Here is an 18,673-nt window from a genome sequence, read left to right as displayed (position 1 = left end):
TTCTGAAAAAAATCCAGTATTTTGCAAATAGCAGACTATCAAGGCAGGCCAGGAGAAATTTGATTTTTTTCTGTTTTCTTCCTTTCTTTTTCTTCTTACAAAGAATAAAGTATGTCAATATGGTCTAAGCGTTTACAATGTTTAAGGTATGAAGGAGGATAAGGATGGCTTAATATCCAGCTGGTCCTTTCTCAACTTTCCAAGGTTTCCCAACTTATGAGGCAGATATCCCAGATTTTAAAGATGGAAATTCAAAGAAGCTTTTCATAAAGCAAACAGGAGTTCCCCAGCATTGTGACCATCTAAACCAGGGGTGTCAAACTGCCAGCCCCTGGGCCAGATGTGTCATGCTGAAACCGTGCCCACCACATTGCCGGCAATGGAAAAAAAGTCACAATAAGTCACAACACGTCAAGTGACATTGTGAGTTTGACACCCCTGATCTAAACCAGGGGTGTCAAACTGCCGGCCTGTGGGCTGGTTGCATCACACGGAGGCCACGCCCATCCCAGCTACGGCAATGCAAAGTCACGACACATCATGACACATCACGTGATGCGACAAGTTTGACACCTGTGATCTAAACCATTGTTTCTCAACCTCAGCAATTTTAAAATGTGTGAAGTTCAACTCTCAGAATTCGTCAGCCAACCATGCTAGCAGAATTCTGGAGTTGAAGTCCACACATTTCAAATTACTGGGGTTGAGGAAACCAATCTACACATTCCAACAAATTTTGAAAGACTAAACATGTAAAATAAGATCACATACTGAAAATTACTGCATACTACATACTAACATGAAACCAGCAGGAAACAATCTGATTGGGCATAGCTGGGTCACATTAATAGATCTATGGGTCTATTAATGTGACACAATTAGTCCAATTTATCTGGCTTGTTCCCAGGTGTTTTATAAGTAAACGTACTATTTCTTGCAAGGAAACAGACTTTATAAAAACTGCCACCAATCTATTTCATAAATCCAAAATGTTTTAAGTGCCCAAAAATAAATACAGAATGCAGAATAACAGAGTTGGAAGGGACATTGAAGGTCTACTAGTCCAACCCCCTACTCAGGCAGAAAGCCGTATACTATTTCAGACAAGTGACTGTCTTGTCTATCCTTTAAAAAAAATATCTCCTAGTACCCCTTCATCAAAGGAAAGCCAGTGACATATGGATGACCATATGTTCATTCTGCAGTTTTCCTTATTCATTTGGTAGGATTTTCATTCATGGCCTTAAAACAGAAGTCATAAAAGAGAAGCCGTTCAGCAATATCTACAGCTTGCAAACTGCTCTTCTCAACTGATTTTTTTTTTAAAGAAAATGTATGTTTCACTTCTACAATACTGACAGGTTCGTGCCTCTAACCCGGTGTTTCTCAACCTTGGCAACTCGAAGACGTGTGGACTTCAATTCCCAGAATTCCCCAACCAAGCGGGAGTTGAAATACACCCATCCTCCCGCGGTCAAGATCGAGAAATACCGTCACACAGTAAACCTATTTCGTATCTCTCTGTTGTCAGAGTCGCATTCGCACATTCTCCAGTTAAAACCTCATTTCTCCGCAGCGCACCGCCTACTTCTGCATGTATTTAGTAAGTTCCCTCCTCCTCCAAGGCCGGACAATCGCGTGACCCGATTCTTTTACCTTGGCTCTTTTATGACTCGTGGACTTCAACTCCCAGAATTCCTGAGCTGTGCTGGCACTCCCAGGAATTCTGGGAGTTGAAGTCCACGAGTCATAAAAGAGCCAAGGCTGCCTAGCCCTGTTTAAGGGGCAAGGGAACGAGGCCACGTGACAGAGGGAATGCCTCGGAACCTGCTGTTTCCGCGTTGTGGAAAGAACGCGCGACGGGATAGGCGCCCGCTGTTGGCCAATTGAAATCTCCGGGTGGCCGAGAGGTTGATGCAAGCGAAAACGAAGTCTTCCTCTGCGGGTTAGGCGGGTTCGTGGCGAGGGTGAGATCCGTGGCTTTCACGACGGGAGAAAGAGGCAGGACGGGGCGTAAAATCTCCTTCCTCTGCTCGTGGCCGGTGGTAGCAGATTGAAGGAGAGCGGGAGGGCTCCTCTGCGAACGTAGAGAAGTCCCTATAAAAAGGCAGGCATTTAAGGATAGGATAGGACAGGACAGACCTTACCTTGGAGGTCTTCTAGTCCAACCCCCTGCTCAGGCAGGAAAGCCAGGAAACCCTATACCAGGGGTAGGCAACCTCGGCTCTTTTATGACTCGTGGACTTCAACTCCCAGAATTCCTGAGCCAGCCAAGCTGACTCTGGAATTCTGGGAGTTGAAGTCCATGAGTCATAAAAGAGCCGAGGTTGCCTACCCCTGCCCTATACCATTTCAGACAAGGGACTGTCTAATCCAGGGGTCTTCAAACTCGGCCCTTTTATGACTCATGGACTTCAACCCCCAGAATTCCTCAGCCAGACATGCTGGCTGAGGAATTCTGGGGAGTTGAAGTCCATGAGTCATAAAAGGGCTGAGTTTGAAGACCCCTGGTCTAATCTCTTCTTAAAAACTTCCATTATTGGAGCGTTCACCACTTCTGGAGGTAGGTTGTTCCACTGATTAATTGTTCTAACTTGTCAGGAAGTTTCTCCTTAGTCCTAGGCTGCTTCTCTCCTTGATTAGTTTCCATCCCTTGCTTCTTGTCCTGCTCTCGGGTGCTTTGGGGATGGAGATTTCAGATGGTGTGGTTACCCAGGAACCAGGCAAGCTCTTCAGAGGTGGCTAGGCTGAAGCAGAGGGCAGCCACCATTTCTCCCGGAGGCTTTGGATTGGATCCCTGCACGGAGCAGACGATCTAAAAGGCGAACTGCGTAACTGCACGATTGTGGGAGTCACCTAGTTCAGACATGTCAAACACAAGGCCCGGGGGCCGGATCCGGCCTGTGAAGTGGTTTCATGTGGCCCATGAAGCCATCCTGGAAACAGTGAGGGAACGGCTCCCACTGCCTTGGCCCCGGCCCAGAGACCCTCCTTCTGCCAGAGACCCTCAGATCTGTCCCACTCCTGCCAGGGCCCCCATAGGCACCCTCGATGTGAATGATGTAGAGCTGGCCATGCCCACCCAGTAGGCCATACGCATTCTAGCCATGCCCACCCAGTAGACCCAGGCCACACCCACCCGGCCCCTTGAGGACAACCGCAATGCTGATGCGGCCCTCAATGAAATTGAGTTTGACACCCCTGACCTAGTTGATCTTAGTTGGTTTTGAGAAACTAGGCAGGGTCTGACTCGGACTTGGATGGAAGGCTGTCAAAGTCAAACAATGTTGTTGTTTTTTTAAAAGTCCCAGCAGAAAACAATGGCAAACTTCCATTACGAGACCCAAAGGTGCTTTCTTCACAAGGCAACTGGATTTTCTTGTTTTTCTTTGAAGATGTTTCGCTTCTCATCCAAGAAGCTTCCTCAGCTCTGATAGGAGAGAATATTTGTAGCTCAAGGTTGAGCTGTGCGTCCCTTGATGCTCTCTGAGCTTTGTTATGTGGTAATGAAATGTCTGGAAGAAAACAAGCTCAGAGGGTACCAAGGATCCCACAACAACAAATGTTTATTGCTTTTTCCCCAAGAGAAATGGATGGATGCATCTGCAGGATTTCCAAGTATTGAGCTTGTTATGTGAGAATTTTTGCTTATGTTTTTGGTACCATCTTCCTTGAACTTTGAAGCACTTTGGGATAAGAGACTAGATGTGGAGGAAACTCAGAATCAAAAAAATCTTTAAGCCCTAAAGTCTGTGGATGATTGTATGGTAATCCCTTTCTGCGTGAGCTAACTAAGCAGATTGTTGTAAAGACAAAATGAAGACAGGGAGAAATCCTTGGAGGCAACATGCGACTGGGGCAGAGTAATAATGTGAAGAGAGTAGCCTAAGTCACTGCAGATAAAAACTGCCATGCTAAACATATCTTGATGTTTTACACCAGCTTAATCATCCCCTAAAGCTAGTACTTGCAGAAGTTCAAATTTAATAAATTCAAAAAACGCAAATCACTATGTTTCGCTTACCTGTAGCCCCTATATTGAGCTTACCTGGGTTCAAAACAGAGTCAGTTCTAGTTACAATAGTTCTTGGATTGGAGGCAATAGGGCAGGGGTAGGCAACCTTGGCTCTTTTATGACTCGTGGACTTCAACTCCCAGAATTCCTGAGCCGACTGGTTCAGGAATTCTGGGAGTTGAAGTCCAAAGTCATAAAAGAGCCAATGTTGCCTACCCCTGCAGTATGGTCATATCAGATTGTAGGCTTGACTAAAAAGTCAAAAACACAGCAACAATTTATTTACTGACGTGGGAAAAAAGCTTTATGTCCATATAGTGACAGTGAGTTAAGTTTGACTTTTCTTTCTTCCTGTACTTTTTCCTGTAAATGATATTTGTTAAAAATGAAGTGTTCCTAAGATGGACCATTTATGCATAATTTTGGAATACGTTGCATACTTGGATTACCATCCTACCATCCGGTAGGAGATATAGGAGTATAGCCAGCCGTACCAACAGGCTGAAGAATAGCTTTTATCCGTGGGCTGTTAGGCTGTTAAATGGGGTGTAATCTCTGCGAACTTATGCAGAATTGACTTGGGAGGCCGGTGTGTGGTGTAGTTGGTTCACATGGTGTGGTAGGATGGAGGGTTTGTTGTCACTGTGTGTTGGGGGGAGAGAGCACGGGGGGGAGGCTCAGCTAATCTCAATGTGCACATGTTGTACTTTGACAATAAAGGTTTATTATTAAATTTATACAAAGAAAGGGTCAATTTGATGAACTTGTTTACAAACTGGTGGACAATTTGTGCCTAATTATGACTCTTGTATGCACAGTGGAACAAGTTCTCCTGTCTGTGTTAGATTTGCAGATCATGATGGTGGCCACCATTTATTTTTTTGAAATATTTAAGTGGACATGCTTGTTATTAATTTTTCTGGTAGATTGTTGAATTCCAAAGCTATCAACATTACTCAAAAAGCTTGGTAAGTTATATTTTAAAGTACTTTTATTCATTACAGAGATGAAGAGAAATAGGTGGCGAGGTAGAAGAAACCATGAACAGCATAATCATAGACGAATGCGTAATACCCAACCTTACATGGTATTCCACCATCAGCATTCTACTGAAAGGCAAGTGTTTATTTTTGGCCTTTTAAAAATGCATTTCAAAGAGAGTAGATTATTTAAAAGTTATGTGCCAGAAATTTATACTGTATGGGTTTGCTTTTTTCTATCTACTATAAATGCTTTGCTACTTTTAAGGTCATGTAACCCATCCTTATACTGTAGTACTTGGAACATTTTATGTTTTGGTTTATTATTACTAATTGGGGTAATCCTTAAGAAATGCTGATACATTCCGCTTGTGAAGCTCAGCTGCATATTAAGGTTTTTTTCAATGTAGCACCCGAAAGGAATTGCTGTGCTATCACTACTCTTCTGTGATTTAAGAGGACATGGCAGAGAGGGCTTTTATTGGCACTATGGTAAAGCCTCTTCTAAATGCTAGTTGCTGTCATAAACATGTTTGGCAGACACCAAGAATTCTATTAACTACAGATTTCTCCTGCAGTTCCAAGATTCTCTAGTTTAATGGAGGCCATTTCTCAGTACCCTCCATGCCTTGTCAGCTGCTTCAGTAAATTAATGAAAGGCCTGAGAAACGAATTTAAAGATATAGTTCAGATGCGATATTGTGCTATATATGCAGCAGTGGAATTTTTGACATCATTTTCTGCTCTTTGTAAACTTTTAGCCCTTGAATATTTCTGTGTTTGCTTCATTATTTAGCTTGTCTACTATCTTCTTATTTCTTTCTTTTACACATATTCATAGGCCTGAACAAAGAGAATTGCAAAGCTTGCAGGACTCTGGTAGAAGCCAAACTGAATCACCCTCTGCATCTTCCCATTCATGCCAAAGTTCGTCTGTTCCAGGCAGGTTTCTATTACTTCTATAGGTTTGAGCCAAAAAAGTCATTAAACTTTTCAAAACATGATTTTCCTTCATGGTTAAAAATAAATCAATTTTCAAAATGACAAATTTTATGGACAAATAGAAAATGACTGTTTTTAGTAACAATCGCTTTTTCCCCAAGTATTAACATAGGAAGACATTTTTTTTCACGTAATTTATACAGTTTACACTCTTTCCTCCTCTCTCAGACTGTGATTGTTAGACAATTTTATGTAATTGCTCAGATGCAAATATTTTGCTAATTGCAGCAAATGTGTGTGATTGGCTATTTTATAACTACCATAACTGGTATCTAAAGTGCATCTAAAGTCTGAATATTTTGAGAAAAATATACAGTATAAGCACGGTATAGTTGCTTTTTGGTGAGGACAGTGTGTTAGATAACTTTTACATAAAATTCATTTAATTTTTTTTAGAATAAACGTTGCTGTTCTACTTGCTGAATTTTATTTTGAGTTATTTTAATCTTACTAGTATAAATGATTCTTATCTTTTATCATGGTTTGTCACACAGTGAGTCAGATGTTCAGACTGGATTTTTATTACTATTTTAGTAGCCATGCTTATTTGTAGTATAACAAACAAAAGGAACTTCTTTGGATTGAACTGGAAGTATGAAGTTTCCTATTCCCGATCCTAAAACTGCAATACTGTGTAAGTTTTGAAGAAGTTGAAAGAGCCTTCTAATAATAGGATCTGTCGTTCTCTTTTTTTAAGAATTACCAGGATTTTATTATGATCCTGAAAAGAATCGCTATTTTCGTTTACTTCCTGGGCATAACAACTGTAATCCTCTCACCAAGGAGGGTATTCATCAGAAAGAGATGGAAAGGCAAAGGTTAAAACTTTTAAAAGAGGATGAGAAAATGGTAAAGGTAGGGTTGAATTACTGTCACATAGTGCTAACATTTCGTACCTGCTTTTAAACCCTTTCGACTCATTAAAATTAGTTTTGTGATAGAGAGTAGCCTTCTCTTTATTTTCATCTGAGTTTCATTATAAATCTTTGTGCTAATAACAATTAGTTGCAATCATAAACTGTTGGTTTGACCATAGTAAGGGGGTCTACTATTGCATGAAATCCATTCGATTTTTGGATATTAAAATGGTAACCACACATAATTTAATCTGAACAAGAAACATTATTTTGTTTTTTTATTGTTTTCAATAGAAAACACCCAGATCTGGGCTGAACTCTTCAACTATCTTACGCAAGAAGCAATTAGGTTTCTATAGTTCTATCACTTATTGCAGGTAAGATATTTTAAGACCTGTTTATGTTGCAGAGCTTTTACACTATAGTGTTGACCTTAATAGTCCCGCAGAAAAGAGAATCTGTTTGCTAGACTAAAACCTAATACCAGGGGTGACTGTTTCTGGAGACATTGTATTTTTATGGGTTTATCCTGATTTACCTATGTGACAGTTTTATTAAATTGCCCATTCCACATAGACTCTCAGCAGTATACAATATTTTAAATGTAATACATTTTTTTTTAAAAAAATCAAAACAGTAACATTCATAAGATCATGCAAACAAAACTGTAAGTCAAAAGTACACTATAATGCAGGGGTCTTCAAACTCGGCCCTTTTATGACTCATGGACTTCAACTCCCAGAATTCCTCAGCCAGTGTGCCTGGCTGAGGAATTCTGGGAGTTGAAGTCCATGAGTCATAAAAGGGCCGAGTTTGAAGACCCCTGCTATAATGGTACCCTTTAACTTGCTTCCTGAAGTCAGGATGAATTGGAGCCACATGTAAAGATAGGCATAAAATGTTTGATGCAGTAGGGTCTACCATCAACACGATCTTATCACTTGATCTGTGGCCCCATACACTGTGTGAAGTTGGGGGACCTTCAAGAGGCTCTTCCTGGATGGATACGTTCTATTTTAGGATATTATTTATCTTTGTAATTATTAGGGTTTTGTTTACCTTTGATCAGCTAATGTTATTTTAATATATACGTATATCCCATATACATCTAATATTTAAAAAATAACTTTAACCAAATAGCCTGGTTAAAACACTGGAATAAACAGGGCTGGAGATTTTTGAGCAATTGAAAACTGCCTTTTAGCTAAGTAATAGTCTCTATTGACATTCAGTTTCAGTTTACTTAATTGTCCCTGTTTTGCTTTCTTATGTAGGCTGATTCATGAATTAAAGGTGAATTGCATGCAGAGAAGGAAATTAGAAATTGAGAACCTCAATTCTTCAGTTTCTGGAAGCAACAATTTTAAACTAATTGTGGTATGGTGGCAGATTTGTTGGTTTTAATTTTTATTATATATTTAACTCAGATTACAGATTTATGGAATGGTATGCCGCATAGAGTCAGTTGAGCAGAGCAACTTATAAGCCCAATAAATAATATTTACATTAAGGTTATAATATGATTTTACATTAAGGATTTTTTTTTCTTGCAGGTATTCTCTTAAGTATTTTTACAAATTCTTTTTAAGAAACGTTTGGAAGAATGCAAGAGTTAGCTAGAATGGGACTGTGAGATGAGAGAAACGTTTGACATGTTTGATGTTATATTGTGAAACATTATGCAACTGGTTGTGTTTATTAGGAAATATCAACCAAGAAAATTAAAAATTGACATGTGTTAAACTATGACATTTGGGGACATTAACAGTTTAAAAGGAATAAAAAAATATTCTCCATCATTGAATATCAGTGGATGTGCCTTCAGAGAAAAACTGTAGAGTACACCGTTGTAGAATAATTCACATCTTTTTTTGCAGGCAGACACTGCCTCTGAGAGAATAATCACTGTGAACGATGCAGAACGAGGAGGATGTAAATATGGAATTGTCGACCTCAGTGGTTTGGGAAAGAATTCTCTTACCGTAGAGATGTACGATAACCCATGTTTCACAAATCGGAAGGTATTCTGTCCTGCAGTCACTCATATCTTTTGATGACATAAATTATAAACTTGTGGTTAAGGTTTTATTTGGTAAACATTATGGTTGATGGTTTTAGTTAAGTTATATTTGGTTGATTTTACAAAATGAAATGTTAAATGAGTTTTAAAAAGGAACAACGCAGAATATTTAAGGGTTGAAAAATGGTAAATATAGCACCCAAGTGGAACTCAATTCAACTTTTGTGATAGAAGTTTTTGTAGAATTCAGTACAACTCTTGAGTTGGATAAATTCTTTGTAAAAAAAGAATTTGGGTGTTTTCTTGGCTTATACTCCAGAGTGTTTTCCACCAGTTTGAGCTGATGCACCTCAGTTATCCTACTCTAGGCCAGAGGTCCCCAACTTTTTGGGCACCAGGGACTGGTTCCATGGAGAGATGTTTTTCCACAGACCGGAGGGTGCATGGTTTTGTGTGCTGCCTGCATCCCTCGGATGGGGCTTTGCTTGTTTGTGCAGACCGGTTGCTTGCATGCCACAGCTGGGCACTGGTCCACGGACTGGGGGTTGCCTATCCCCCGGTCTAGGCTACTCATTATGTATGGATTACTTCAGAATTTGTAGTTTAGAACATGTTGCTGTGTTCTAGATGCTGAGAACCAATTTCTTTTCTTTCTAAGTAACTGTAGTAACTCTTGATCGTTTTTCCAACCCCTATTTAAACTCCAGGGGTTTTATGGCTTCACAATGCAGAGCTGAGATATCGCATGGATTTCTTTTCTTCATATGACCTTATTGAGGTCAGTGTAGATCCTCTAGATCACAGGTCTGCAACCCGCGGCTCTGGAGCCGCATGCGGCTCTTTCAGCCATCTCCTGCGGCTCCCAGTCCTCTGCCATGTGCAGTCCAAAAAAAAAAGTGGGACTAAAAAAGTTCAATCAATTCAAATATGCAGGGTAGGTGCATATTTCACCTTAGCTCCACTCTTCAGTCAAACCCTGTTCTGCGCATGCGCGCATGTACGCACATGCACACACATTTTTTATGGCTCCCAGTTTTTCCTTTTGTGAGGGAACCTGTTCCAAGTGGCTCTTTCACTGTTTCAGGTTGCTGACCCCTGCTCTAGATGCTCCCACTTGTATGTAAAGTGAAAGGGCTTTCCAAAATACATCTCATAAAGGCATCCTTTTTGCTGACATTTTGTTGCTATGTAAATAATAGTTCTGTTATTTTAGGCATTAATGCTTCTCTTTGGGGTTTTAATTATTTTATTATATTTCTAGCCCTGGACTGTTTTTAGAAGATGGGATATAAATGTCTTTTTATGCAGTTTAATTTAAAATACTGGGTAAGAATGAAAAAGTATTACAAATTGTCAGCGTGTTGGTTCTTGTATGAATAGAATAATCTGAGTTCTGCTGAGTAATTAACCTGAGAACTTGTTAGAATGTGTTTTTTCCCACTTGATCAGTTGTAGTATTTTGCTTATCATAACTTAGGCTGGATGCAATGGATGTGTCCTATACATTTCTTTTTTACATTGCAATCTGGCCTTTAAAGAGGAAGTTCTGTTCATGTCCATCTATTACTAAAACTTCCATGCCTGTTTGATACTTTGTAACCTTCAGTTGGGCAAAACACTGCATCAGTAGGGCAAAACTTTGTCATCAACTGCTGGAATCCATTACTTTCCAGGGATTGAAATGTTGTTTTTGTTCTTTGTTTGTTTGCTGCTTCAGCGCTACGGCGCTGCTGCTATTCAGTGCCCCTGCCGTGTTTATCTGCAGTCACTTGGTCCTCATTTTCAGCGCTTTCTGACGGTTCCTCAAGTTAATGGGAAATCCAGAAAGGACCGATAATGATTGCTGATGCTTTTATGCTCCTTGCCACCTTTCTTGCTAGCAAAGTCTTTTCTTGTGGGAAGCTTGCAGGGAGAAAGTCAATGGAGAAATGGTCCAGTCACGCTATATTGCTGGCCACGTACACACTCCCTTGCTCCCTCCCCCACCTGGCAGCAATCACTCACTTGCCTACTGGGAAGGGAAGATTTCCAGGGCTCATTGGCGGCTTCCCACAAGGAAACCTAAGCGGGCAGCCACCAGGATATTGGAAGTTGCTTCCACTCCCAATGATTTTGTTTTCCTCTCCTGCCTGCCTGCAGTCATTATGCTTCTCTGTTTAGGTAAGGGCATTTCTCCAAAGCAATGACCCAACAGGTTTCAGGTTGTCTAGTAAGCAATTAAAATGAATATTAATGATTCATACTTTCAACTAATTAATATATTCTGAAATGCCGTAGAGTTGCTGCTGTGTTTATAGCAGTTCCACCCCTGCCTATAAAAACCAAGCTTTTCCGCCAGATAGGTTTTGTGAGCCCATTTTGAATTCTTTTTCTGGTTGTCTGAATAGTCCTCATTGCAATCTGTTTTAATATGGTTTCATTTTATTTTTGTTGGTTGCTCTTTGTTTAGTTTGAAGCATGTACAAGATTTAATAAAATATTTACTGAGGCCTACGTACACCTTAGTGACATATTCCTGTTTTTCTGTATAGTTACTTTCATTCCAAAGTAGTATTGCCTATTGGATTTTTTGCATCTTTTTTAGCAGTTGCTCCAGTCTTCTCATTTAATTTTTCCTACTGTTTGCTGTAATAGGCTTATCTGCCTTTTATTTTCCAAGGTGAATTCTGTGTGCTGGGCCTCTTTGAGTCATCTGGATTCTCATGTTTTATATCCTTATAATTAAATAATGGATGTCTTAAGTTTATATTCATTACAAAACTATTGCACAGAGTAACTTTGTTTTTAAAAAACTAAAAACCAACTCTGTAAGGTTTCTTGATGATATTAAATCCTTCTGGACTGAGGCTGTAGCAAAGGGAATGGGAAAATATTTGATGAGAATCATATGCAACTACATTCTTGATTTGAAAGTTAAAAAGTGATTTAAAGTTACCATTTGATAAGAAGGCTTGAAGCTGCAGACTAATTTGAAGTCAGGGTCACATCTGCCACAAAGTGTAGCACTTCTGGAAAATCCTGTACTAAAAACAAAAACATATTTTTGCTATTTTGTAAACCAGATTAAGAAATGCTGATTTTAGCCTTTGTTGCACTCACCCTCCTTTATGGACGGAAGAGGAAGAATATTTCTTTTTTCATTTTGTTAAAAAGAGAGGGATGGAATTTTAATGGTCAAAAATTGCCCAGTATCTTTCAAATGAACAGTGTAAAATCATTGCAATGGATCAGTAAAATCAGAATGGAAGCATTAGTTTCAGTGAATGAATATTTTACTGTATAGTTTAATATAATCTGAACACTACTGTTTTCTAGTGAAAGATTTTATCAGTGTGACACAGTTTGCTTTTATGCACACTCTTTGCATCTTTAATATCCTTAACTGCATTTTTCAAGTTTTGCCTCATGGGTGCTGCAGAAAACTTAGGGTGTGCCAGCCTGCTCCCAGCTTCCTTCTTCAGCACCTCTAACACAGGTATTTCATATTTGTTTGAGGATGGGACAAAAAGAAAGTTTGTTATTATGTAGGCGGCTATATAAATGTTTTAAATAGATCAATAAATGTTTACATATCTCTGAAGAGAATGTTGTGTCTGCTGCTACTCCATTAATTCCTACCCATATAGGTACATATATTTTTGATCCATGAGAATATTAACAGGGAACTGAAATTTGAAAACAAGTCTTATCTATAGATATTATAAAATAGACGTATTTTCCCTGGAAAATGCATTTGAACTATTTCTGTTGATGTGTGATAAAATACAACAATATTGGTCCAGGAGTGAACATTTTTTGCTACATAATATACATTATTGTAAGAACTTGGATTTCTATCTCAGGTTAGGGATATAGAAACTTGTGAAGCCCAATATTAGTAAAAATCATAAAACACATTAAGCAAACAAGAATTAATGAAGATATGGGACAAAAAATGCAGCATTCAATATCTTCCTATTTATTTTAGGAGATCAATGTGGAATATCATGGAGGTTCAACATCTCCACAGCCTGGTCTTGTGCCTGGTGTCATAACCCTCAGGCGAATAACTGCTTTAGCACAGGTTAGTAATTCAAATTTCTATTATGGTGTCTTCTTATTATACACTTGTCACTTAACATTTTTGTTTGTCTTAGGTTTAAGTCAACGAATCATTGTTACTAATGCAGTGACTGGTCATCATCAAACATTTAATACCAACAGTGATGTTCTAGCACAGCAATTTGCCACCCAGGTAGGAGAGGCTATCAGCTTGATATACATTTATTCACCAGAACTTAATGCTGGCAGGATATAATAAGGGCATGAGAGGACAGAAAGCAGATGAACTGCTATAAGATAATGGCTGTTTAAATTTGTTGGCATGGCATTCTAGGAGAAAGAAATTGCAGCCTATTATTCAGATAATCACATGATATAATGTCACTAATGCTGAATATTTGGTCACTAGAAAATCTGCTGCTAATGTAAACCACTTTTTGCCAGACAACCAGTTTGGGACATGTAATAAAAGATATATGATACAGTTAAACTTAAACCTTGCCCTCTTTCTTCAGCTGCTTGCATTTGGATAAAACAGAATTACTGAGCCCATTTTTATATTATGATTTATATATTATTAGAATTAACAGCCCCTTATGTGCTTCTGTAGCCTAAAAAAATCCAATATAAAGTGTTATTAAAAAATGAAGGCTGTTTTTGAGGGCAGATTTAGTTGAAAATGTTTTAATTTCTTCCTTGGCTTTTCTAGTCTCCAGTTTTATATAATGGTTGTCGTTCAGGAGAGATTTTCAGTATAGATGTCCGTCAATGCAACCATAAAGGGCAAAGATGGAAAGCAGGGCAATTCTTCCATGACTCAGCAGTCACATCTGTTAATCTCCTGAAAAGTGAGCAGTATCTCCTGGCTGCAGATATGTTAGGACAGGTAGGATTTTTTAAAATAAAATTTTCCTGACAATAACATCCTTCTACTTAAAACAGAGTTATATTAGTTCTGTTGCTTTGATCACTTGCAGATAAAGCTCTGGGACATGAGACAACTAAAATGTGTAAAAGAATATAGCGGTCATAAAAATGAGCATACTATTCTTCCTTTGCACATCAATGAGGAGGAAGGGCTTCTTTCAGCAGGTATGGCATTGTTGGTCTTAGACTGTATTTATTATTAAATAATAAACAGGTCTGAATAATAATAAACCTTTATTGTCAAAGTACAACATGTGTACATTGAGATTAGCTGAGCCTCCCCCCGTGCTCCCTCCCCCCAACACACAGTGACAACAAACCCTCCATCCTACCACACCATGTGAACCAACTACACCACACACCGGCCTCCCAAGTCAATTCTGCATAAGATTATGTCCCATTTAAAAGCCTAACAGCCCACGGATAAAAGCTATTTTTCAGCCTGTTGGTACGGCTGGCTATATTCCTATATCTCCTACCGGATGGTAGGAGAGTAAAGAGATACCGTCCAGGGTGTGAGCCATCCCTGAGAATCTTCCTCACTCTTCCAAGGCAACGAGCCCTGGCGATGTCATCCAGTGGTGTCAGGGAACAGCCCACAATGTCTTGTGCTGTGCTCACTACCCTCTGTAATACTTTCCTGTCCGCGGCTGTCATACCAGCATACCAAACCACAATACCGTACGAGAGGACGCTCTCTATAGTAGACCGGTAAAAGAGGGTCATTAGCTGTTGTTCTACCCTGTTCTTCCGCAAGACCCTAAGAAAGTGAAGCCTCTGTTGGGCCTTTGTAGCCACCTGGGTTGTGTTAACTTTCCAGGTCAGATCTTCACAGAGGTAGACTCCCAGAAATTTAAAGGAGGAAACTCTCTCCACACAGTCCTCCCCGATGTAAAGTGGGGCAGGTTCCTCCTTTTTTCTCCGGAAGGTAGGGCGCATACTGTTAGTGTATACAAAATGAAGTTGGCCTGAGAACAAACCAAAGACTCTGGAAGCAGTATTTATTGTTTTCAAACTTTTAAGCCTAATACAAAATGAAAATAGCACCTAACTAGCTTTAATAATATGCTTGAGATATTGATCCAGATTTCAGGAAAACTGCTATTCTCTAAAATAGGTTAGTTTTTCTCTGACAAACTGGCATGTCTCTTTTCACATACATGTTCACTTTGCTCAGGTGATTGGAGTTTTTATTACCCAAATTTAGCTACTAGCTCAATGGCAGAAGACAGACCATTCTGTTCTCCATCTTGGTACCACAAATGATCTCCTCCCCCTAGGTTTGTCAGATTGTGTGGCCATTTCATCCATTTTAATTACAATCAGCCACCTTTACCAAAATCTATAGCAAGCAGTCTAATTTGGGAAAGGCAGTGGATGAAGAACTTAGTTTTATTGAAATGTCTGTCAATAGTTTTATGTTCATATTTTAATTGCTTTTTTCTTCCTAGTGGGTCAAGACTGCTATACGCGAATTTGGAGTCTCCAGGATGCTCATTTGCTACGAACTATCCCATCTCCATTTCCATCCTCCAGAGATTCTATCCCAAGTGTGGTGTTCTCGTCACAGCTCGGAGGTGTCCGAGGTGTTCCTGGCTTGCTTATGGCAGTCAGACAAGATCTCTACTATTTCTCTTATAAGACAGATGACCCATATTGCCTGGATATTAAAAACACGGACTGTTCTACCTTGCATAGTGACTGAAAATAAGAATGATGGGTATAGTTGTGCTGTAGTTCTCATAGTTAACGTTCGGGATTTTTACAATTATCAATATTTTTCAGTTAAAATAAAACAGATTATGGATAGTGTGCGTTTTCTTGTTTGTTTTTTCTTTTCATAGTAATTACAAACTGAAACTCAAATTGCTGGTATTTCTTTGACTTCTAATACAGTTGCTAAAGCTTACAACTATGGTGAAAGCTGATATGTTTCACAATTACAAAGGGGGCAGAATGTTTGAATGTTCCACAAATAGATCTGAACATCTTAACAAAGTCCAGAGCACGTGACAACTCTTTTTGCATTGCCGGCAATAGGGTATGTGTGGCTTCGGTATGATGAAACTGGCCCGCAGGCTGGCAGTTTGACACCCCTGGTCCAGAGTGATCTTTGCTACATTAATGAACTTGATTTTTTGAGACTTCCAAAGCCCATCATTATTTGAAGATTAAGTAAAGCAGATAATTGTACCAAAGCATATTATTTGTGTAATGTTACTTTTGAAATAGTATTAACTGAGATGGGAAGCTTCTGGTTGTCAGCCTAATGTAGGATAACTTGAGAGATATTTCCTCCAAAGCTTTCGTTGCCTGTTTTGCCACTGTTCTTTTTAGCAATAGGTGTAAACATATTTCTGTTTGTACTGTCCTCAATTTTCCCTAGTATTCTCTGTTTCATCCTACATAGTCTGCTCCTCCTTCCAAAAACCCTGTCCTAGTTAACCCCAGGTAGATGAGGAATTGTACTGGTTTTCATACACTACAGTTCTCTGTTCTCTATTCATTACCAATATTGATTATTAGTTATAAAGAAATGTACATTTCCAGAAGAGGCAGTTTCTGTTCAAAGAATAGAAGGGATAACTATCCTATGCCTGTTACTATCTCCTTCAGAATCTTTTATGTAACATTAAAAATGTTTTGATTTAAAACAAAGTTTGAGAATGCAGGTTAAGATAGAGGGGTTTTTAGGAGGAAAGTCCCATTATTTGAGTAGCATTACACACACAGCACAGAAATCTATCCAACGTGCTTATTTTAGACAAGCCTCCTTAATTTGAATATTTCAATATGTTTCAATAGACCTTCAGTCACATATCCACTGAAATAGATTTAATGCATTATATAATAAAAACAAGCAAAGAAAAAATCCCAATGGCCCTTTAAGACTGTAAAGCCTGCAGGCGAGATTCTATACTGTATTATGTTTAAGAACAAGCTCATATTTTAAACGGGAAGAAAATGAACATTTTTTTGATAAATTGATTAAATCTTGCTCTATATATGTAAATTATTGATTTACATTTCATTGGATTTGATTTTATACTAGCTAACCTTAGCGAAATTTGTCTTTTAATTGGTACAAAATCTAAAGCTATGCTTCAGTTTGATCACATAAAACACTTAGCAAAACTAGATAGCAGTTTGACATCTCTAATTTAGACAGTTGTTGGGTTAAGTTTGACGGTTTAGCTATTTTGTGTTTTTAGCTATCTTGTATGAAAAGCAATTTGCCAGTGAGTCTGTTAGAATACAGCAACTGCCCTTTGTATTTGCCCATCCGAAACCATTTTACACTAGTTGAGTGCATCACTGGAGGAAAGATTACTATCATATTTAAAGTCATATGCTGACATCAGACAGAACTTTAGAATTTGTATATGAGGAAAGGACTATTATGTATGAGTTAAGCAATTTGGTTCTTACAGAAGAGAGAAATTTGTTCCAATTTTTTTTCCAATACGATGAAAGTGTAGAACAATTAATGTATTTTAATTACTCCAATTATTCAATGTATATGCTGCAGAAATCATTCTGTAACTGATATAAGCCTATTTTGGATTCTGCAGGGCATTGGTAGAAACTCTAGATTCAAGCCCTAACATAGAGACAAGGAAGGGGAGATAGATAAATGGGATTAATCTACAAAATAAATGTTTCCATGGAAATATGCTCTTCCACATTCATTTTGTAGTGCATTGAACTGCATCCATTATTTGTCCACATTTATAGAGATGCAATGGGCTTCTGACAAAGCATCACTTTTTAAAATAGAATATTTGTCCAACTCCTCTCAAAAGTTTATTATGATCCATTTATACAAAAGCAATTTTATCTGGATAATTTTCTGCAACCGTATTGCAGTACCTGTCTTGCAATGAACAGGTAAAAGCTCAAACATTACTATAGCATTATGTTTGGCTTCCTATACTCTTATGTATGATGTGATCCTGAATTTAATAATAATAATAATAATAATAATAATAATAATAATAATAATAATAATAATAATAATAAGAAGAAGAAGAAGAAGAAGAAGAAGAAGAAGAAGAAGAAGAAGAAGAAGAAGAAGTTGGAAGGGACCTTGGAGGTCATCTAGTCCAACCCCCTGCTCAGGCAAGAAACCCTATAACCATTTCAGGCAAATGGCTGTCCAGTCTCTTAAAAACTTCCAGTGTTGGAGCATTCACCACTTCTGGAGGCAGGTTGTTCCACTAGTTAATTGTTCTGTCAGGAAGTTTCTCCTTAGTTCTAGGTTGCTTCTCTCCTTGACTAGTTTCCATCCGTTGCTTCTTGTCCTGCTTTCAGGTGCTTTGGAGAATAGCTTGACTCCCTCTTCTCAGCCCCTGAGATATTGGAACACTGCTATCATGTCACCCCTCACCCTTCTCTTCGTTAAACTACACATAGCCAATTCCAGCAACCATTACCTATATGTTTTAGCATCCAGTCCCCCAATCATCTTTGTTGCTCTTCTCTGTACCCATTCTAGAGTCTTGACATCTTTTTTACATCGTGGTGACCAAAACTGGATGCAGTATTCCAGGTGTGGCCTTACCAAGGCATTGTAAAGTGGTATTAGTACTTCACTTGATTTTGATTCTATCCCTCTGTTAATACAGCCTAGCACTGTGTTGGCTTTTTTGGCAGCTGCAGCACACTGCTGGCTCATATTGAAGTGATTGTCTACTAGGACTCCGAGATCCCTCTCACAGTTACTACTATCGAGCAAGGTACCACCTATACTATACTTGTGCATTTGATTTTTCCTGCCTAAATGTAGAACCTTACTTTTTTCACAATTGAATTTCATTTTGTTAGATAGCGC

At 38.8% G+C, this 18,673-nt stretch overlaps 1 protein-coding gene across 8 annotated transcripts; it reads left to right on the top strand.

Annotated features, from left to right (window-relative positions):
* Positions 1 to 1,861: 1,861 nt before the first annotated feature.
* Positions 1,862 to 15,656, top strand: DCAF4 (DDB1 and CUL4 associated factor 4). Of its 8 annotated transcripts, XM_083350551.1 has the most exons (14): positions 2,517 to 2,563; positions 5,020 to 5,131; positions 5,837 to 5,937; positions 6,695 to 6,852; positions 7,149 to 7,231; positions 8,129 to 8,231; positions 8,732 to 8,875; positions 11,534 to 11,583; positions 12,270 to 12,349; positions 12,842 to 12,937; positions 13,011 to 13,108; positions 13,625 to 13,801; positions 13,893 to 14,007; positions 15,294 to 15,656. In XM_083350551.1, exons 2-14 carry the CDS (start codon positions 5,022 to 5,024, stop codon positions 15,545 to 15,547), a joined length of 1,569 nt encoding a protein of 522 aa, XP_083206677.1. In that variant the 5' UTR covers positions 2,517 to 2,563; positions 5,020 to 5,021; the 3' UTR covers positions 15,548 to 15,656. The 8 variants fall into 8 exon arrangements, with proteins under 8 accessions (XP_083206681.1, XP_083206677.1, XP_083206683.1 ...); XM_083350555.1 differs by lacking the exons at positions 2,517 to 2,563; positions 6,695 to 6,852 and adding an exon at positions 1,862 to 1,967; XM_083350557.1 differs by lacking the exon at positions 6,695 to 6,852 and having other exon boundaries at positions 2,547 to 2,563.
* The last annotated feature ends 3,017 nt before the right edge of the window (positions 15,657 to 18,673 follow it).

Source organism: Vipera ursinii (assembly GCF_947247035.1).
Source record: "Vipera ursinii genome assembly, chromosome: 1".
Classification (NCBI taxonomy): Eukaryota; Metazoa; Chordata; class Lepidosauria; order Squamata; family Viperidae; genus Vipera; species Vipera ursinii.
Note: the sequence above shows the minus strand (reverse complement) of the source record. Positions and strands in the feature narration are given on the sequence as shown.